The sequence below is a fragment of the Spinacia oleracea genome, chromosome 2 (genome assembly GCF_020520425.1).
Source record: "Spinacia oleracea cultivar Varoflay chromosome 2, BTI_SOV_V1, whole genome shotgun sequence".
Classification (NCBI taxonomy): Eukaryota; Viridiplantae; Streptophyta; class Magnoliopsida; order Caryophyllales; family Amaranthaceae; genus Spinacia; species Spinacia oleracea.
In genome coordinates, this window is record NC_079488.1 from 66,525,699 (window position 1) to 66,548,815 (window position 23,117).

At 33.9% G+C, this 23,117-nt stretch overlaps 2 protein-coding genes across 2 annotated transcripts; one reads left to right on the top strand and one right to left on the bottom strand.

The window, feature by feature from the left end:
• Positions 1-2,841: 2,841 nt before the first annotated feature.
• On the bottom strand, positions 2,842-4,542 carry LOC110793593 (F-box/FBD/LRR-repeat protein At1g13570-like). Its single transcript, XM_056835997.1, has 3 exons — positions 3,896-4,542; positions 3,541-3,757; positions 2,842-3,321 (listed from the first exon to the last, which is right to left on the bottom strand). Exons 1-3 carry the CDS (start codon positions 4,540-4,542, stop codon positions 3,031-3,033), a joined length of 1,155 nt encoding a protein of 384 aa, XP_056691975.1. The 3' UTR covers positions 2,842-3,030.
• A 10,794-nt stretch (positions 4,543-15,336) lies between these two features.
• On the top strand, positions 15,337-19,463 carry LOC110793594 (protein FAR1-RELATED SEQUENCE 5-like). Its single transcript, XM_056835998.1, has 6 exons — positions 15,337-15,526; positions 16,280-16,738; positions 17,322-17,833; positions 18,134-18,692; positions 19,043-19,319; positions 19,439-19,463. The coding sequence occupies exons 1-6, from the start codon at positions 15,337-15,339 to the stop codon at positions 19,461-19,463; spliced, it is 2,022 nt and encodes a 673-aa protein (XP_056691976.1).
• Positions 19,464-23,117: the final 3,654 nt, after the last annotated feature.

The window sequence follows — 23,117 nt, forward strand, 5'->3', positions numbered from 1 at the left end:
TTTTGACATATCAATTCCTTAAAAACGATACAATGAATAAATTTATTAAACAAAAAATGAAAATTATTATCATGGCCCCCCAAAGAAATTTTTTGAAGATCCGCCAATGGTGGGTATAATTGTATTTCCAGTTATTATTGCCCTCAAACAGTTGAACTCCTAAACTAATGCTTTGTCAACGAATTAATGACTTTGATTAACAAGCAATGAACACGGTGGTACCATAGAGAAGACAAAAGGAATTTCCCTACTATTGGCAAAAGTCAATTAAATAATTACAATACTTAGGGTGTGTTCGACAGTAGCGTTTGAAGTAGCGGGTAGCGTTTTGACGTAGTTAAGACGCTACATGTTAAATTTGTAAGTGTTTGGCAAGGTAGCGGTTAGGGGCAGATATAGCGTTTGTCAAACGTTAAAATTAGTACGGAGTAGCTTTAAAGGTAGCGGATAGTTTTTGACAAATTTATAATAAAGTTTTATACAATATTATACCTTTTACTTTATTTTAGAATATCAATCGCTACTTTTACCGAACACACATATTAATTAACCCGCTACTTTGACAGCTAACCGTTACCCGCTACTACTCACTGCTACCCGCTACTCAACTGCTAACTCCACTAGCCACTACCGCTAATTTTGCTTAACAAGTCCTTAGCTTCACATTTTCTCTCTTGTAACTGACCAAATTACCTCCGCTATTTCACAAAAAGGGACATGGCTCTTACATTCTTAATATAAAGTAACAAATTTGTGTTAATACAGTGGCGGAACCAAATTTATGTTGCATTCTTAAAAGCAAACAAATTTAATGTTAACAAGATGGAACCAGAAAACTTATTGAAATGCCACCCTGAAATAATTTTTAACAACCATTCAATCCATGAAGATCTATTATGATATTGTTCCAAATCTTCCAATAAAACTATAATGATGACACAACATAAGTTTTTCCGTACAAGAAAAAAAATTGCTAGAAAAAACAACAAATGCTTGTTACCAACATCACAAAGAAACCAGTTCCTAGATCGTCTATTGCTTCAACAAAACAAGTTGCGCCTTTGGTGATGCTCTAGGGAGTTGCAACAGATCCCGTAACACCTGAACCTCTGAATTAGCACCACGATGATTTCGACTGTCTATACAGTTGAAGAAGAATTTCTCAAGCACGACTGAGATAGCAAGCACGTACTCTATGAATTTCAGCTCTGCTAGTGATCCTGTAATCCCGTAATTTTCACCTTCAGAAGATGGGCCACCTTGTAGTTGTCATCACAATCATGTTCTTGCTGAACAGTATTTATGACTTCCTTGTCTGGCCAGAACTGCGTAAAAGAAGCAAGTACATTGTTTAGAAAAAGATTAGAGATATATTTCTTCAAACATGAAAATTCAGAATATAGGGATACATATGCTATATTATGATATATTAGCCTAACATTAACGTTGTCATCAATTTCATTATGTTTCAAGCTTTTTGCTTCCAATGTATGTACTCTGCACACTGATACACTATACTTCTTAGTACATACTCCCTCCGTCTCTTTTTGTTTTTTACGTTTGGTATTTTGCACGCGTTTTAACGACTAATTAATGTGCATTGAGATTCTTCTAAGTTTTTATGTAAACGAGGAAAATTACGTTTATTTATAATGTTTTCACTCTTATCAAAATTTTGATATTGGGAAAATGAGAAAAAGTAAACACAAATTCTTATTTACATTGGCTGTACGATAAATATTGTACACCGAAGTTAAAGTTGACGTAAATTGCTTAAAGTTACCCTTATATATGTAAAAGTTATCTATTTTTTAGTGATAATTTTTCATTTAAAAAAATTATATTTCTTCAAAATCACTAATAATGTATAAAATTAATCATTTAGCACTTTAAGATGTTTATCTATTAACTTTTTTTTAATAATATAAAAGTTAGAGAAAACTAGGTAAAAGTTAGAGAAAACTGGGCAAAAGTTATGTTGGTGTACAATAAACATATTGTACACCTTGTGCATGCAAGACCTTTTGAAAAGTTAATGTCCTAATGGAAAAGTGTGAGAGATTAAATGACCCAATAGATTTAATTGGTTAAAATAATAATTGGACACAAATTTTGATAGAATATCAAATCATTTATGTGATAATATAAAAGGAAATGTAAAGAACATTTTGCAACACCCAAAAAAAAAACGTAAAGAAAAAAAAGGAGACGGAGGGAGTACTTTGTATTTAATCTAGATTGAATAGTTTTTTCTACATTTAAAATATTATATTTACTTTTACAACATTGATATTGTATATATTTATACCATTAAGAATTGGATAATTTAGACTATAGGCTGAATTGTACGTAAGACACACAAAATTAATTTTTTTATGAGGGTTCATCTAACCCACTTAGGTATATAGGTTAGGCGGGTTGTTTTGGGTTCAAAGTCTAACGTTAACGTTGTCATCAATTTCATTATGTTTCAAACTTTGACAGCTGACCGTTACCCGCTACTTTGACAGCTAAAAGTTACCCGCTACTTTGACAGCTAACCGTTACCCGCTACTACTCACGGCTACCCGCTATTCAACCGCTAACTCTGCTACCCGCTACCGTTAATTTTGCCGAACAGAGCTTTAGCTTCACATTTTGTCTCTTGTAGCTGACCAAATTACCGCTATTTCACAAAAAGGGACAAGGCTCTTGCATTCTTAAAATCTAGTAACAAATTTGGAACCAAAAATTTTATATTAGAACGTTAGTATTAATAGACAAAAAGGAACCTTCCTGATGCATTCTTAAAAGCAAAAAAAAATTAATGTTAACAAGATGGAACCAGAAAATTTATCGAATTGCCACCCTGAAATAATTTTTAACAACCATTCAATCCATGAAGATCTATTATGCTATTGTTCCAAATCTTCCAATAAAACTATAATGATGACACAACATAAGTTTTTCCGTACAAGAAAAAAAATTGCTAGAAAAAACAACAAATGCTTGTTACCAACATCACAAAGAAACCCGTTCCTAGATCGTCTATTACTTCAACCAAACAAGTTGCGCCTTTGGTGATGCTCTAGGGAGTTGCAACAGATCCCGTAACACCTGAACCTCTGAATTAGCACCACGAAAATTTCGACTGTCTATAAAGTTGAAGAAGAATTTCTCAAGCACGACTGAGATAGCAAGCACGTACTCTATGAATTTCAGCTCTGCTAGTGATCCTGTAATCTCCGTAATTTTCACCTTCAGAAGATGGGCCAACTTGTAGTTGCCATCACAATCATGTTCTTGCTGAACAGCATTTATAACTGCCTTGTCTGGCCAGAACTGCGTAAAAGAAGCAAGTACATTGTTTAGAAAAAGATTAGAGATCGATTTCTTCAAACATGAAAATTCACAATATAGGGATACATATGCTATATTATTAAGTACTCAGTTGCTGATTGACAGGACATGCTGTCCTGTCAAAAACAAAATTGATATGCATTCAATACAGACAGATTAATCAGAATAAAGGCCAGTACATTATTTATGATATATACTCACTGAAATTTTAAGTTCCTTGATAAAAGGACAGCTCTGAACCATGTGAAAGACAAAATGATAAACATCTGCACGGCCCAACTTTAGTTCTGACAAACAAAGCTTACTCATGTGGTTAAATGCTAGAGGAAACCATTTTACAACAGCCCCTGCATCCAAGAACTTGCATGACAAACGAAAAAAGCATATGAGATTGAAATATAAGTAAGCAACACAATATCTACAAAACTCAAACAGAAAAGAAAAAAAAAAAAAAAAAAAAAAAAAAAAAAAAAAAAAACTAAAAGCATTGAGTTTTACCGGACACGAACCAACACTTAAATGAAGATGTTGAAGTTCACATGCAGTAGCAAGATACTGAAAGGAGTCATATACTATTGCATTGTCTTGAGGATTTTCAAAATTGTCTAAATCCAGTGAGATGTTGGTAAGACGTACAACATTTATGAAACTTATATAACAAAATACGTGTTTGATAACTAAGCTTTCAAGACTGGGTACATCAATGATAAAATGACCCAAGCCAATGTAATTCTCAAGTCTTAATAGAGTAAGCCTGGGACAATTTGAGATCAAACTCCCAAAATCATCAAGATTGCATTCAATATAGTATAGCTCAAGACTCCGAAGATTAGCAAAGCCCTTGAAGTCACGAGGTAGATGATTCAAAACAAAACGCCTGAGTTTCAATTTCATTAACTCTTTGCATTCGAAAATATGTGAAGGTAGGACAAGGTCGTCATCATACCAATTAAAAAGAAATATATTTTTGACACCAGTTCTCGAAACAAAGGATAACCATTGACTGAGATTGATACTATACGGTGGAATAAAAAGAGAGAACTTTTGTAAAGGGCCTTTGTGATGGAAGAGTATATTGCTAACAATACTGCTGCCTTTATCCTCTCCGACTTCATCCCAGAAAGCTTCATCAAAGCGGAGATGCCTAAGAGACAACCAGTGAGCCTTCCATTTAGTTGACAGTACTCCCATCCTAGCTGCCATTATAAGTGGCAAACGTTTTAGAATTTTTTCAGTGGAGATGGGAGGCAGATTACTAATTAAATCTTGATCTTGATTAGAAGAATCCATTGCGCACTGCTAAGAGATTGAATCACTCCAAATGTATAAGTACCCCAACCATGTATCAAGTAATTAAGACGATGGTTTGGCTTCCCGTTAATGATTCACTGAACAAACCACTTGAATAAATGCTGGGCAGAAGTTTAAGGGTCCATTCCCCCGTTACGAGAACGTATAAACTGTTAAACTTCCGTGAATGGAACATTAATTTTTACACATCGATGGAAATTTTATTGTGCAATTCTAAATTACTACGAGTACCAATTTGAAAAAATTATGAATACAATGACCTTTCACCTCCCAACCAAAGCATATTGTTTGTTTCTTGGGAAGCCACTGAAGGAATTATGTCCTTAGACATTTCCGGCAATTACTAAATATAAATAGAAATTAATTATGAAGATAATAAGTTAATTATTTTAGTAATCATATTTGCTTGCTAGAGAATAAATGTAATTAGTAGGACAATATTGATTGGACCTACAACTAAAATATATTAATCCTATAAAGTCACACATATAAGCATTAATTGGAATGGGCCAAAAAGGCCCGATGGCAACCGGTCTGTTAAGGGAACAATGTTGGGCTTTAGTTTTGTGTTAACCTAAAACTCTCACATTATAATAGTTATAATGTCAGGGATTTAGGAATTACGTTCATTCAATATCTGACAAAAGGAAAACACAAAAACCCTAATTCTTATTCTATCAAACGCCGTTCTTCCCAAACAAAGCAAGAGATTGACCGTGATCGTTCTCTTCCGTACTAGCATACGTGGGATTCAATTGGTGCTTGTGGACTAAATAGAGGAGCAACAAGTGGGGCTCTAAGATCTTCGAAGCTTGCATACGAACGGGAGAACACGCTACAAAGGTGATTATTCTTTCGACTTAATCTGATCTATATTATTGTTATGCATGTGATCCTGTGATAGATGTTAGGAAATTGTTTCCTGAAATTCCGCTTTATGCATCTATATGTTCCTACAGTGGTATCAGTTTTAGCCTCTTGCATAATATTTTATGATCATGATTGTATGCAACATAATTATTTTGATTCAATTAAGGGAATATTTATTTATGGCTTGAATTTGCAAAATTAATATATGATATTAATTGATTGGAATCATTAAATCGTGATTTAATTAATTTTTGCTCAAAATAAATTTATAAAATTCCGAAATTTTTATCACAGGCTCGATATTAACTGTTAATATCACATAAAAATTTTGGATTTTTTAAAATTAAAGTCGTTAGATTTTAAATTATTTATTGGTTAATAAGATTAATCATGAAAATAATTTGTTAACAATTAAATATTTGATTTTTAATTTGTTAAATATATCTAATGATCATCACCTATTTATTATACAATAACCGAAATTTTTTGAAATTTTTTAAACTATTTTTCGGAATTTTTGTATATTAATTATTGAATTTAGTTAATTTTTATGTTTAATTCGATTAATCATAAAATTTAAGGATAACAATTAAAATTATTGATTTTATTTGTTAAGAAAATTCAATAGATCAGCCTGGTAATTTAATTCGAATATTTCGGATTATAATTGTTATTTTTCAGATTTATTTGAATAAAATGAGATAATTATGCCTTAAAATTTTGAATTCTTGTTAGATTTAATTTGAATAAAGTTTCTAATTGAAATATAACTTTTAACAAACCTAAAATTCAGTTTTAATTTTTTTAATTTATTCAAATTTTTCTTCCATAATTTTCGGATTATCAAACCTAATTAAATTTGTTAATTTTTAAACAAAAGTTGGATAAAGATTAATTAAATTTGGGTAATTGTTGCACAAATTTACAAAGAATTATCCACCATGGCTGGGTGGCCCCACCTGCGACGGTGGATCCACGGTGGAGGATGAATTAGGGCGGTGCAAAACCGGTGCGGGTGGCTGAGACAGGCGGTAGAGCAGCGACGCTGCTGCTATTGCCTCGCTGCTCTCTGTTTGCTGTCGGCCTGGCCACTGTATGGCCTTGCTGCAGGTTTTCCGCTGGTGGCTGCATCGACCAGTGTGGCTGGATGCTAAGCCGCGGCGGCTGGCCGGCGGTCCTGATGGCTGCTGGCTGGCAAAGCCGTGAAGGTGTTTGTTTTAAGGTACCGGGTTTGTCGAGAGTTTTGGGAAGGGTGTGATGCTGCATTTAATAAAATTAAAAAAAAATTATCATACCTCCTAAATCAGTTATTCAGTTTCACGTGCACTTGAAAGGGAAATCTGATTTCCTAAACAAGGCCCAAATTGGAAAAGTTTATTTTAATTTAGTTTCTCTAAAGTTAAAATAATTTTATTTTGGTAATTTTGGAAAATAAGATTTTCTAAGTTGAGCATAATTGATAAGTTTCTATTAAATACAAATTCTTGAATAATGAGATTATTGCCATATTTAAATAGTAATTGAAATTAAAATAATAAAGTTTCCTAAATAATGTTAAACTTAAATTGTTTAAGTTTTTATAATTATTTTGGAATGGTTATTTCCTTATTAACCGTTAATAAGTAATTTGTGTTTATTATATTTTGATATTAAATGCGTGTATGGAATATATATGATATTTTGTTATAGGGAAGTGACTAGTATGGCCCAAAATAGGATAGAAAATACGATATGCGTATCGTTTTGTATTCTTGTAAATTTTGAAATACGATCTGCGCATCGTTCTCTATTGTTGTAATTTAATTTAAAAGTTTAAATTAGATTATAAAGTTCGTATTATGAGCTCGATGGAGTAAGAAGGTTCCATCAGAAATTCAAGGATGGAGATCCAAAGAAAGATGAACAGGAAACCAAGAAGATTTGAGCTTATATTTTTAACGGCCATACTAGGATCACATTTATTTTTATGCATTTTATATTGCCTTAAAATGCTTAATGAGTTTATGTATGTGGTTATTTAAAGCAATGTGTTCACTTTTAGTTAACCAACATAGTAAACTTAGGTCCCAAAATAATATTGAGTTTAAGTGCTTTTCCATACAACACCTATAAAGCCTTAGATCATGAGTAATAAGTTCTGCCAAAGCAGGGTGTTGCTTATAATTCCGGGGATAGTAGGGTAGGTTTTTGAAACTTACATGTTAATGTTTGGTTTAACTCAACAAAACTATCAAAAGACAAAGTTTTGGGTTTTGAAGCTAAGAGATAGGAAAATACAAAGAGTTGTTAACCTGTCTACCAAGAGTTATAATCAGTTATAATTAGTAAAATGTTTACTTACCTCAAAAACTATAAATTAAAGTAGCAGGGCCAAAGTCCGTTTGATTGTAGTGGGAGGGGATCTTGGTTAATTCTTTATTCAATGGAGACTTCTAATTTTGAATAAAGGGTAGTAGTGAATTGAATTTGTTTAATTGCTACTTTTGATAAACATTATATTCAATCTTGCTTTACTTTTTATTGTAGTTATCATGTCTGGTGCAAACAACTCTACTTTTAACTTGCGCCCTCTAATTGAAAAAGACAAATTGAATGCTACCAACTTCCTACAATGGCAAATGGCTGTGAGAATTGTTCTCAGAGCGGAAGGAAAAGAAAGTGTTCTTGACAATCCTCTCCCTGAACCCCTGCCAGAAAATGCCACTGCAGCTCAAAGGCGAGCTAGACAAACTCTAGAGGATAACTCCCTGCAAGTAACATGCTTGATGCTTGCTTGCATGGAACCATAGTATCAAAAAAATTTTGATGGTCTGGATGCCTATAGCATAATCCAACAACTGAAAACTTTGTTTCAGAAAAATGCTAGATTGGAGAGATTTGAAGCAAACTGCAAACTTCTGGATTCCAAGTTGGAAGAGGGGAAGCCCGTTGGTCCGCATGTGTTTGATTTGATTGGACATTTTCAGACCATGGAGAAATTGGGCTTCCCTTATCCTAAGGACCTGGCAACTGACATAGTCATCAGATCCTTGCCTGAAGATTTTCATAACTTTAAGTTGAACTTCTACATGCGAGGGGAGGCTACCCTGCAAGAGTTGCATGGTTCACTAATCCAGGCTGAGAGAAACTTAGCAAGTAAACCTAAACATAAGGATGTTCTAATGGTTAGTAAAGGTAAGCAGTTCAAGAAGAAGGGGGATCCCATGAAGAAGAACAAGGGCAAGGTGGTTGCCAATGAGAACTCTTCAACCAAGCCAAAGGCCACTCCCAAGGCTAAGGTAGCCGCTCAACATGAGTGCTACCACTGCCACAAGATTGGTCATTGGAAGAGGAACTACCCCAAGTATCTGGAGGATAAGAAGACTGGTGCTTCAACTTCAGGTATCTATGTCATAGAAGTTAATTTAGCTACAACTGCTTCTTGGGTATTTGATACCGCTTGTGGATTACACATTATTGGTAATGTGCAGGGACTAAAAAGAAGTAGGAGCTTGAGCAAAGGCGAAGAGGATCTCCGAGTAGGCAATGGAGCAAGAGTTGCTGCTTTAGCTGTAGGAGATTATAGTTTACGCTTGCCTTCTGGTTTAATATTAGAACTTTATAATTGTTATTACATTCCAGTTATTACCAAGAACATAATTTCTATTCCGATTTTGGATTCGGAAGGTTTTTCCTTTCAAATTATGAATAATTGTTGTTCAGCATATTTGAATGGTATGTTCTATGTCTCTGCTAAATTATCAAATGGTTTATATGTACTAGACTTACAAAACCATATCTATCACATAGAAAACAAGAAACACAAACCAAATGATTTGAACCCTACTTACCTATGGCATTGTCGATTAGGCCATATAAGCTCAAAGCGCATAGAGAAACTTCATAAGGATGGAATTCTCAAATCATTTGATTTTGAATCATTTGAAGTATGTGAGTTTTGCTTAATGGGGAAAATGACAAAGTCTCATTTCACAGGTTCAAGTGAAAGGGCCGATGATCTTTTAGCCCTCATACATACTGATGTGTGTGGACCTATGAGTACTTTGGCTAGGGGAGGGTACGGGTATTTCATTACTTTTACTGATGATGTGAGCAGATTTGGATATGTTTACCTCATGCGGCATAAGTCGGAATCCTTTGAAAAGTTCAAAGAATTCCAAAATGAAGTACAAAACCAACTTGGAAAGAAAAAGCATTGCGATCCGATCGTGGTGGTGAATATTTATCTCAAGAGTTTGGTGATCATTTGAAAGATTGTGGAATACTTTCGCAATTGACTCCACCAGGGACACCACAGTTGAATGGGGTTTCCGAAAGAAGGAATCGAACTCTATTAGATATGGTTCGGTCCATGATGAGTCTTGCTAACCTTCCTGCCTCATTTTGGGGATTTGCGCTTGAAACATCGGCATTCACACTCAACAGAGCTCCGTCCAAAGCAGTAGAAAAGACGCCATATGAGATGTGGACTGGAAAAGTTCCAAAATTGTCTTTTCTAAGGACATGAGGTTGTGAAGTTTATGTAAAACATTTACTATCTGATAAGCTTTCACCCACGTCTGATAAATGTCTTTTTGTGGGTTACCCAAAACAGACTAAGGGATACTACTTCTACAACCAAAGCGAAAATAAAGTGTTTGTTGCTCGCGATGGTGTCTTTCTGGAAAAGGAGTTTATTTCCAGAAAAACAAGTGGGAGTAATGTATATCTCGAAGAAATTCGAGATGAGCAACAAATGGATGAGGTTCACACCTTGTCAGAGACGACCCAGCATGAAAATGCTCAGGAGGCGGTGCATTCCATTCATGCGCCTTCTACCGTCCCACTTGGAGATAATCCATGCGAAGTCCCTCAACCTAATGAGGTGGAAACTTCTCCTGTTGTTCCCCAACGTAGGTCTAGTAGGACCGTCATTCCGTCAAAGAGATATATTGATTTCCTTTTGACTGAAAGTTCTGAAATAGAGATTTTAGAACATGAGGAACCTACTAGCTACACAAATGCTTTGACGAGTCAAGACTCCGAGAAATGTCTTGAAGCCATGAGATCCGAAATGGATTCGATGTTTGAAAATCAAGTATGGGACTTGGTTGCTTTGCCTGATGGGGTTAAACCCATAGGTTGCAAATGGATTTTCAAACTGAAAAAGGACAAAGATGGAAACATTGATGTCTTTAAGGCAAGACTAGTGGCAAAAGGTTTTAGACAAATTCATGGTATTGACTATGATGAAACCTTCTCACTAGTAGCCATGCTGAAATCCATTAGGATAATTCTTGCGATTGCTGCCTTTCATGACTATGAGATCTGGCAGATGGACGTCAAAACCGCTTTCTTGAATGGGTTCTTGAAAGAGGATGTGTACATGACACAACCACAAGGTTTTGAAGATCCAAACAGTCCAAGAAAAGTTTGCAAGCTTAAGAAGTCATTATGGGCTTAAGCAAGCATCTCGAAGTTGGAACCTCAGATTTGATGAGGCAGTCAAATCTTTTGGCTTCCTTAGAAATGAAGAGGAATCTTGTATACACAAGAAGTTGAGTAGGAGTAGTATTGCTTTCCTAGTCTTGTATGTGGATGACATACTTCTCATAGGAAACGACAAGACCATGCTTGAGTCAGTCAAGGAATGGCTTAAAAGTTGTTTTTCCATGAAAGACCTAGGAGAAGCTGAATACATCTTGGGAATAAGGATCCATATAGATAGATCCAAAAGGCTGATTGGACTTAGCCAAGAGACTTATATTGATAAGGTTCTTGCAAGGTTGAAGCTGGAAAACTCCAAAAGAGGTTTCATTCCCATGCAACATGGCATTTCACTTGGCAAGACTCAGTGTCCTTCGACACCTGATGAGGTCAAGCGCATGAGTAATGTTCCTTATGCCTCTGCAGTAGGGTCCATTATGTATGCCATGGTATGCACTCGACTGGATGTTGCATATGCTTTGAGTATGTGCAGCAGATACCAGTCAAACCCAGGAGAGGCGCACTGGATGGCAGCAAAGAATATCCTTATGTACTTAAGAAGGTCTAAGGATAATTTCTTGGTCTATGGTGGAGAAAATGAGTTGGTTGCCACTGGATACACCGATGCAAGCTTCCAAAGTGACAAAGATGATTTCCGATCACAGTCTGGTTTCATATTTTGTCTCAATGGAGGGGCTGTGAGCTGGAAGAGTTCTAAGCAGAGTACCATCGCAGATTCTACAACAGAGGCTGAGTATATTGCAGCAAGTGATGAAGCAAAAGAAGTTGTTTGGATCAAAAAGTTCATTAGTGAACTTGGTGTAGTTCCTAGCATTGAAAATGGAATTGAGTTGTATTGTGACAACAATGGTGCCATTTCCCAGTCCAAGGAACCCAGATCGCACCAAAAATCCAAACATGTGCTCAGGAGATTCCATCTTATTCGAGAGATCGTTGAAAGAGGGGATGTGAAAGTAAGCAAGGTTCATACTGAGGATAACGTGACTGATCCTCTGACTAAACCGCTTGCTCAACCTAAGCATGAGAGTCATACTAGGTCTATGAGGCTTAGGCATATGGGAGAATGGCTTTAGTTTGTTTACTTTATGTTTACAATTGTAAAGACATTTATTATGCTTTGAATGTTTATCAATAAAAGTTCATTCTTATTTAATTGTTTGGTTTAGTATTAAATAAAATGTCCAAATAACTTGTGTTTTCAAATAGGATTATCGAAAACGTTTTGATAATGGAACCCTATAAAGTGAACTGAAATCACAACTTATTAAGTCCCTAGTCTAAATCACTAAATTGGACATAAGTGATTTATGAGAAGACTAGCATGTAATTAATTGATAGTGCAGTTCCATGGGCTATGGAGACATAGGGATGTCTAATTGATTATATGGATGTATACTTGATGCATTGAGACTTGACCTAACTAGATTCTAAAAGTAGAATCAAACTTCTATATTTAGTGGATTCCTTAGACATGAGTATGTCTTAATAACCACGAGACAATTAGTTTAACCTTGACGCTGTTAAACGCCGCGCCGTAAAAGGAGGTTATAAAGGCAGTGATCAGGTGGACTAAGAATTGAGCGGGAGTTATGGTCATACAAGAGTGAATAAGTCCTCCTATTAGATAGGAATGGTGTCTTGGCCTCTTGATGAGCGAGAACTGAAAATTGCATGGCCATGCGGAATGGGATTAAAATGTTAATCTTTATTTGAACAGTTCAAACTCGGCGATCAAGAAACTAAAATTTGAGAATAACAGTGTGTTATCAAATTTTGGCATTAAGAGACTTAAGGAATTTAGCATTGCGTCCTTGTCTTCGGACAAGTGGGAGATTGAAGGAATTATGTCTTTAGACATTTCCGGCAATTACTAAATATAAATAGGAATTAATTATGAAGATAATAAGTTAATTATTTTAGTAATCATATTTGTTTGCTAGAGAATAAATGTGATTAGTAGGACAATATTGATTGGACCTACAACTAAAATATATTAATCCTATAAGGTCACACATATAAGCATTAATTGGAATGGGCCCAAAAGGCCCGATGGCAACCGATCTGTTAAGGGAAGAATGTTGGGCTTTAGTTTTGTGTTAACCTAAAACTCTCACATTATAATAGTTATAATGTCAGGGATTTAGGAATTACGTTCATTCAATATCTGACAAAAGGAAAACACAAAAACCCTAATTCTTATTCTCTGAAACGCCGTTCTTCCCAAACAAAGCAAGAGATTGATCGTGATCGTTCTCTTCCGTACTGGCATACGTGGGATTCAATTGGTGCTTGTGGACTAAATAGAGGAGCAACAAGTGGGGCTCTAAGATCTTCGAAGCTTGCATACGAACGGGAGAACACGCTACAAAGGTGATTATTCTTTCGACTTAATTAATCTGATCTATATTATTGTTATGCATGTGATCCTGTGATAGATGTTAGGAAATTGTTTCCTGAAATTCCACTTTATGCATCTATATGTTCCTACAGCCACGCCACTAATATATATGCGGGATTCGGAGGGACTGCACATATACTACTTGCACAGTTGCACCTATCAAATAACTCGGCCAGATTTCTGTTACAATCTCTTAATGTTGGAAAATGGCGTCTACCAAAAAATCAAAGTCTGCTAAAAATCCCAAGATCTCTGAACCTAACCAAGATTTAATCAGCAGTCTGCCTACTGTTGTGACGGACAAAATACTTAAACGCTTACCCCTGTCGGAGGCAGCAAAGACGAGTGTGATATCTAAAAAATGGAGGCAGAATTGGTTGTCTCATAATTACCTTGTCTTTGATGACACATTCTGGAAAAAGCATGGATTAAATAATGAAGATTTTGATTTGCAAAAGATAATGTTATCATACCAATGCCTTCTCATATTTTCGGATGCAAAGACTTGGTAAAACTGATTATCAATTCCTTTGAAATGATAACTCCGGCAAGTTACTCCCTCAATTATAACCCTATATTTTAGGAAAATTTGTAATTATTAATTCAACTTTTGCCCGGTTTCTTTAATTAAGTCTACCTATGCTATATTTCTAAATAATTCAACATTTATGACCCAACTACTATTATTAAGCTTGGATGACCAGTTACCTGCTAAGGAAAATTTGTAATTATTAATCCAACCTTTACCCGATTTTCTTTAATTAAGCCTACCTATGCGATATTTCTAAATAATCCAACCTTTATGACCCAACTGCTATTATTAAGCCTGGATAACCGGTTACCTACTACAAAGTCAACGTTAAAAACGTTGACAACCTAAAGTTGGTTTCCCTCTTAAAATATTGGACACGTCATCATCTTGCCACCTAAACAAGGATTTCATTTTTTTTTCCAGAAAACCCTTAACCCTTCTCTTCTCTGTACCGCGTTTCAATTCCTCTCTCCTCCATTACTGCTGCTTCAACCACAATTGTACTGGTTCATGACATCATCAGCGATTTTCTTGTGGAAATAGGTGACTTCATCCACGCGCATTCAAATTTCGTCTCCAAAATCGTACAATTGAAGGTGAACTTACGAGCCTTAACGTTTTTGTTCCCTTTTTGGTAAATTTTGAATTTTGGGCTTCCTTGATGGTCATTTTTTTTATGTTGTAGGATGTTGGTTATTGTGGTCTTGTTGAAAATTTAGAAAGAAAAAAAAAACCTTGAATTTGAAGCAGATCCAGATCCAACAGGCAATCGTTTTACCCCAGCCATAACAATTGCTGATTATTTTTGATGAACTTCGAATTGAGAGGTATGAGGGATCGACAATGGTGGAGAAGAGGTAGAAGAGAAATAATGGAGAGGAGTGCAGAGATGAAGCAGAAAATCGCAGAGGAGAGAGGAACGAATATTAAAATAGCAATAAAAGTAAATAAGGGGAAAAAATAATTAAAAAATTATAATTGTTATATGCCACGTAAGGTTGAATACCGCCTACAAAAGGTCTTGTGTGCAACAGGTGCACATTAATATTAATGTGCACCAAGTTGTCACACGTGTGAATTAAATGAACATACACATAACGCGCGCACAAAATCACGGAAAGAAAGAAAGAAAAATCACGCAAAGAAAGAAAGAAAGAAAGAAAGAGGAGAGAGAAAACGCAGCCAGCAAAATCGCAGAAAAGGAGAGAGAAACGCCCCGTAAAATCGCAAAAAGAGAAGGAAGGAAGAAGGAAGAAGGACGCAGAAATTGAAATCGAAATTGAAGAAGAGGAACGCAATCGAAATCGAGATAAAAAACGATCGACATTGAAATCCAAACTGAAAAGAAGGAAGAAGAACGCAATCGAAATCGAGATCGAAATTGTGAAATCAATCTCTAATGGAAAACCTAATTAGGAGTGTGATTCAATCCACTCAAAGAATTCAAGTTCTTGTTGAACCTGATATTCAAGATGCAACAATGGAGGACTTTCTCAACAATTGCATCGAAAATAATGCTTTGGCACAGAAACGTGAAGAAGAGGAGGCAATGGAAGCTGAAGAACAACATATTATTTCTGATTCTGAAGGTATGAATAATTAATTATATGTTTGAAGTTAAAGTTATGGTTATAAATGTAAAAGTTAGGGATATTCCTGTTAAAGTTAGGTAAATATGTTGGTTTGGCTGAAGTATTGGTGTTTGAAAAAGTTACAGATATCAAAGTTAAAGTTTAGGTATTCAGAGTAAAAGTTAAGTAAGTAAAATTTAAAGTTATAGTTATGCATAGAAGTTATAGTTTATACGTTCAAAGTTAAAGTTATAGTTATGAATGAAAAAGTTAGAGATATTCCTGTAAAAGTTATGTAAATGTGTTGGTTTGGCTGAAAAATAGGTGTTTGAAAAAGTTACAGATATCAAAGTTCAAGTTGAGGTTTTCAGAGTAAAAGTTAAGTATTGAAATGTAAAGTTTAGAATATTTGCTTAGATTTTAAACATGATTTTAATAAAGAATTTACATGGTTTTATGCATAAAAGTTATAGTTTGATGCATAAAAGTTAGCCTTGTTTAAATAGATATAAGGCTTGTTTTAGTAAAAGTTATAGTGTTATCCATAAAAGTTAGACTTATTGTTGTAAAAGTTACAGTTTTATGCGTAAAAATTAGGCTTGTTTTAGTAAAAGTTAGCCTTGTTTTAGTAAAAGTTAAAGTTCTATGCATAGAAGTAAAACTTGTTTTAGTAAATGTTGGCCTTGTTTTAATAAAAGTTATAGTATTATGCGTAAAAGTTAGGGTTTAATAATAAAAAAAATTGCTGATTTTTGGTAATTGCAATAACAGAACCGGATCAAGATATTGTTGGAACACTTATGGGATACACTGCTGAAACAGTGGAGGAACTTCTAGGTTTCTACGAAAAACATGCTAGTGAGGTTGGGTTTTCCATAAGGAAAGGAAACACGAAATTCAAAGTTGGGACAAGAATCGTGCTTGAAAAGACATATGTTTGTTCAGCAGCAGGAGTAACAAACAATGGAAAGAACAAAAAGAAAAAAGTGCAAACAGTTGTTCCTGTGGTGCCCAAAAAAGAGAGAAAACCAAGGCAAGTTTCGATCACGAGAACTCAATGTAGGGCTTGCTTGAGAGTGAAAATGAATTCTGAAGGCAGATATGAGGTTGTTAATCATGTGATAATGCACAACCATGATTTAACTAGAAGTCAATGGCACTACTTGCATAGATCTGAAAGGCAAATAACGGAAGAGAAGAGGGAGGCAATTGAAACTATGCAAAAATCTGGTAATAGTTACATTTTGATAGTTAAACTTTTATGTTCTGTGTAAAAGTTATTGTTTTGATACTCATCCTTTTGTTACTGCAATCACCTTCTAAGATGAAAAAAGTTGGAAATATAAAAGTCACACTCATCTCAGTTAAAGTTAAGCTTTTTAAAGTAAAAGTTAGGTTAGAGTAGAATGAGAACTGTCTTTAACTTTGACAACAATTTCCTTAACTTTAACCTACATAACCACAACTTTAACAGAAAAATTAACTATAAGGTGTTAAAGTTAAGTTAATGAAAATTAAAGTTTTAGAACTTAAAGTTAAGCTTTTTAAAGTAAAAGTTAGGTTAGAGTAAAATGAAGACTGTTTTTGACTTTGATAACGATTTCCTTAACTTTAACCTAAATAACAACAACAACTTTAACACAGAAAATTAACTATAAGGTGTTAAACTTAAGTTATTGACAATTAAAGTTTTAAAAGTTAAAGTTAGCCTTTTTGTACTAAAAGTCAGGTCTGAAGAAGTAAAAGTTGAGTAAAGTTAAACATTTTGCGGAAACTATTATTTTATTTACATTCTTTTATGCTCAACTGACAGGTCTGTCATCCACGGCTTCCTTTAACTACATGGCAATTGAAGCTGGAGGTGAAGAAAATTTGGGACACTCGAAGAAAGACCATCTAAATTACTGCACGAGGTTAAAAATGAAGCAAATAGAAGGTGGTGATGCACAAGCAGTAACTGAAATAATGTATTTAGAGCTTGAAGGTGACCCAAACTTCTTTTTTAGATTTAGATTGGATGAAAAAGGTAAATTGAGGAGTTTGTTTTGGAGGGACTCTATGTTGATGGAAGACTATGGAATTTTTGGAGATATAGTGGTTTTTGACACAACGTATAGAACAAATAGGTATAACCTAATTTGTGCTCCAATAGTTGGAATAAACAACCACTGGAACAATTGCATGTTTGGTTGTGCATTCATAGGAGATGAAAAGATTGAGTCGTTTGTGTGGCTTCTACAAACTTTCAAAAAGTCAATGGGGGGAAAAAGTCCAATATCAATCTTTACAGATCAAGATGCAGCAATGAACAATGCCATCAATCAGGTAAAAATCCAAGATTTATCCTTTTCAGAGTCCTTAACTTTAACTTCATATTCCTCAACTTTAAGTTCATAGTCCTTAACTTTAACTTCCAAATCTTTAACTTTAAGTTCAGAATCCTTAACCTTAAATTTAGAAATCTTAACTTTAATTTTAGAATCCTAAAGTTTAAATTTAGAATACTTAACCTTAACTTTAGGATCCTTAACTTTAACTTTAACTTTAAAATTCTTAACTTTAATTTCAATATTCTTAACTTTAACTTCAAAAATCTCAACTTTTAACATTGAGTTGTATATGCAGGTCTTTCCAGATTCAAGACACAGATTATGTGTATGGCATTTGCATCAGAATGCTATTACCAGATTTGGGGCATTGAAACGAGATCCAACTTTTAAGAAGACATTCAACTATTGCTTGTATAAGTGTGTCACAGTAGTTGAATTTGAAACCAATTGGAGATCAATGCTGCAACAATATGAGCTGATAGGGGAAGAGTGGTTTACAAATGTATACGATTTGAGAGAAAAATGGTGCCCTGCGCTAAGCAAAGACTTCTTTTCAGCTGGGATTTTGTCTTCACAACGAAGTGAAAGCACTAATCACGCCATCGGATTTAGAGCAAACAGAACAACCAGTTTAACTGATTTCTATAGATTGTTCAAAGGTACAATACAACGTTGGAGAAGTACAGAAAAGCAAGCTGAATTCTCTTGTAGTAAATCGGTTCCATCCTCGGCTTTACCACTATCTGGATTGCTGAAACATGCATCAGAAGTTTACACGTTGTCACTATTCAGAGACTTTGAGGAGGAATTTGGATATTCAATTGCAACAACAGCAAAATTAATTTGGAAACAAGGTAAATATCAGAATTTAAAGTTAGTCTTTTTACTGTAAAAGTTATGCATTTTTTTAATAAAAGTTGATAAACTGAAATATAAAGTTTATTAACTTTTAATTCACCAGGGCTAACTTTTATACATATTTTCATAACTTTAAGTAAAAAGTTTAGGTTTTTTGTTTTAAAAGTTAAGATTTTGAAAAAGTTTAGGCATCTGAAGTTAAAGTTTAGAATTCTGAAGTTAAAGTTAGGTTTTTTTGTTTTTAAAGTTATGTAACCTGAAAAATTAAGTTTCATAACTTTAAGTACACCAGGGCTAACTTTTATATTGATTTTCCTAACTTTAAAACATGGTACTACTAATGCAGAAAATACTGAGTTCTATGCTGTGTCCATTGATGAAGAACCTTGGTCTGCACAGAGAGTAACATACATCCACGAGAGCCAAACAGTATCATGTACGTGTAAAAACTTTGAAGCTTCAGGATGGTTGTGCTACCACTGCATTAGGATATTGCACCTTCATTCGGTTAACCGGATTCCAGAACAGTACATCAAAAAGAGGTGGACAAAATCTGCCAAGTCATCAGTTTGGAACAAATTAGAAAATGAAAAACCAGAAGAGGTGCAGTACACACCTTGGCGGCAAACCATGGCTAGGAAATACTACAACCTTATCTTGAAAATCCAATCAAATGAGGAGACAAGAACCCTTATGGAGGATGGTTATGCCGCTAGTGTGTCTCTGGTTGATGAACTTCTAGCGTCATTAAATGTTTCAAACACTGACGACGCTTCAAGCACAGAAACAAGTGCAACAGCAGCACCTGAAACAAGTGCAACAACAGCACCTGAAACAAATGCAACAGCAGCATATGAAACAAACTCAGCACCAGCAGGTAAAAGTTAATTGTTTTTTGGTTAAAGTTAAGATATTCCCTGTTAAAGTTAAGTTAGAGATGATGAAAGTCTGTCTTAACTTTAGAATAAATTTCATAACTTTAACCTACAGAACTACAACTTTAAACCAAAAAAACTATAATGTGTGAAATAAAAACAGATTGGAACTCACATTTTCTTAAAAAGGAAAATATGTAAAAGTTACAATTTTATAAGTAAAAGTTAGGGTTTTATATGCTAAAGTTTGGGTTTTATAAGTAAAAGTTATGATACAGTATGTTAAATGTTTGTAGGTACTCATGCAACAACAACAAGTGATACAAGTGTACAACAAGCAACAAGTTCTGAACCTGCAACAAACACAGCAACTGAACCTCCTATGGTGTTGGATCCTGAACGTTGCACAACAAAAGGAAGGAACAAAAGACCACGATGACCATTTGTCAAAAAGAAGAAGGGAAAAACTGCAGCGCCTCCAACAGCAGACTTTGGAACAATAACTCCAAATTTGAGATTATTTTGATTCTTTTAATGTTTTATATCAAAAATAGAATATAATTTTTTATTAAAGTTAAAGTTAAGGTTTATGAAGTTAAAGTTTAACATTCTGAAGTTAAAGTTTACTAGACTTGAGAACTTAGTAAAAGTTTCTTTACATTGAAAGTTTGAATATATACATAAAAATTTAGTGAAGTATAATATTTCTCTGAAGTGTATATATCTTTTAATCTGTCTTTTGTTCAAAAATGTAAAAGTTGGATTTATATATTAAAAGTCAGGCTAGATATAGTAAAAGTTGAGGTATATTTGCTTAACTTTTAGCATTAAATTAACAACTTCTAATATGTTACGTAACTTTTTCTAAACATCGCCAAAACCCATGTTACTTGGACTGACTTGGATACGTGTCCAAGTGTCTAAGATAAATTGTGAATTTTTTTTTTCGGATTTAAGTTGAAAATAAAGTTTCAAAGTGCATGGATACTTAACGTACAATGAAGAATTGAAGTAATATACCAAAAACCAATATTATACTTAAAGTTGAGAGTTTTGTACTTAAAGTTACCCTTTTTGTAATAAAAGTTAGATAAACTAATATTAAATTTTCTTAACTATTTCAATAACAGGGCTAACTTTAATTGTGATAATCTTAACTTTAAGCATAGAATCAACAACTTTAAATACATGTTTCAGAATCCTAAACTTTAACTTTAGAACCCTCAACTTTAACTCAATTATCCTAAACTTTAACTTTAGAACCCTCAACTTTAACTCAATTATCCAAAACTTTAACTACAGAATCCTAAACTTTAACTTTAGAACCCTCAACTTTAACTCAATTATCCTAAACTTTAAGCCTAAACATATAACTTTAGATCCCTCAAATTTAACTCTAAAACCCTAACTTTAACTCTATAATCCTCAACTTTAACTTAATTATCCTAAACTTTAACAGCAGAATCCTAAACTTTAATTTTAGAACCTTCAACTTTAACTCTAAAACCCTAACTTTAACTCTATAATCCTCAACTTTAACTCAATTATCCTCAACTTTAACTCAGAATCCTAAATTTAACTTTGGATTCCTTAACTTTAACTTCAAATGCCTAAACTTTAACTTTAAAATCTTAAACTTTAAGTTCAGAAACCTTAATTATAACTTCAGACTCCAAAACTTCAACTTCAGATGCTTAAACTTTAACAACAGAATCCTAAACTTTAACTTAAGAACCCTCAACTTTAACTAAATTATCCTAAACTTTTACAGAAACTGAACATTACCAAAAACCAATATTATTCTTAAAGTTGATCTTAACTATAACAATAACAGGGCTAACTTTAATTATAATATTCTTAACTTTAACCATAGAATCAACAACTTTAAAAATACATGTTTCTATGTTCTATTGAACATCACCAAAAACCAAAATTATATGCCATATATACACAAAAATGGCATTATACTCTAGAGAAATATTTTTGTGAAAATGTAAAAGTTAAGATTATTGTACTTAAAGTTTTGATGAACTTTAAAACTAATATTAAAATTTCATGCTGCAGGTTTCTTTGCCGTCCGTTTGGTAGGAGCTTTCTTCTTCTCTGGTGGTCCTACATTTTCGGGGGCAGATGCATCTGCTACATTCCTTTTAAGACGTTTTCTTGAAGTAAAAGTCTTCAACGGTTGTTTGTTGCCCTCTGCTGCATTATCATTCACATCTGCCACATTGTTATTCATCTCTGCCATATTAACCTCTGGTTTCTCGTTCTCATTGGCATTCTCCTGTGCAATTTTACCCTCTGGTTTCTTGTTCTCATTGGCATTCTCCTCTGCTTTCTTTTCAACTTCCTTCTCCTTTTTGGCAGCTTCTTTCTTCAACTTCCTATCGTCTGCCAATTTTTGCTTCCCCCTGGTTACCACATGTGGATAGACATCTACTCGTTTGGAATTGAAATCAACAAGTTTATTGAGAACTTCTGCCCGTTTGTCATTCATGTCAGATAACACAAGTGTGGCACATATTTCGGCACGCAGAACAATCCTTTTACGGGGCTGTATTGTTTGAAAAAAAAAGAATAACATTATCAACATCATTTTAAATTCCAAAATAAATAAGGCAAAAAAAAAGTTAAGCAAATTGCAGTAAAAGTTAGGAATTTTGACTTAAAAGTTATGATTCGAAAAAATTCTAACCTCTTTCAAATCAGGACAGCTACATTTGATTCCTTCAAATGTCAACATACTAATCATTGTATAAATTCCACAGTCAAGGTCAGAACCTTTTGCAGTCTTCCAATCAAACTCAACCTCCTCCATGGGGTACGTTCCAATATCACCTTCATGATTATTGCCTCTATCATCAAGGAAAGTACCCAGGAGATCACACTGAAAAAAATATTAAACACATTTATTGGTTTGTAATAGAAAAAAGAAAGTTGAACCGGTAATTCAACATTCTTAAATTGACTAGAGGTAATTACCAGAACTGTTGAAAAATTTTCCAACTCAATGATTTGAGCTTCATCATACACAAGATTGTCCACGTGTTGCATCGTTTTGGTTTTCAAATTCAACACAAATAGGAAAAAGTGGTGTTCTCGAAAAAAAGGAACAAAAACCTACAAAAACAAAACATATTGTGATGTTAATAGATACACAAAAACTTAAACTAGTGAAAGTAAACTTTAACTTCAGAATCCTAAACTTTAACTTTGGATACCTTAACTTTAACTTCAAATGCCTAAACTTTAACTTTAAAATCTTAAACTTTAAGTTCAGATACCTTAATTATACCTTCAGACTCCAAAACTTTAATTTCAGGTCTAAACTTTAACAACAGAATGCTAAACTTTAACTTTAGAACCCTCAACTTTAACTCTAAAATCCTCAACTTTAACTCAATTATCATAAATTTTAACTTCAGAAACCTTAACTTTAAATTTAGAATCCTTAACTTTAACTTCAGAAAAATTTAATGTTAGAAGTTGAATTTTAGGATTCTAAACTTAAAGTTAAGGTTTCTGAAGTTAAAGTTAAGGATAATT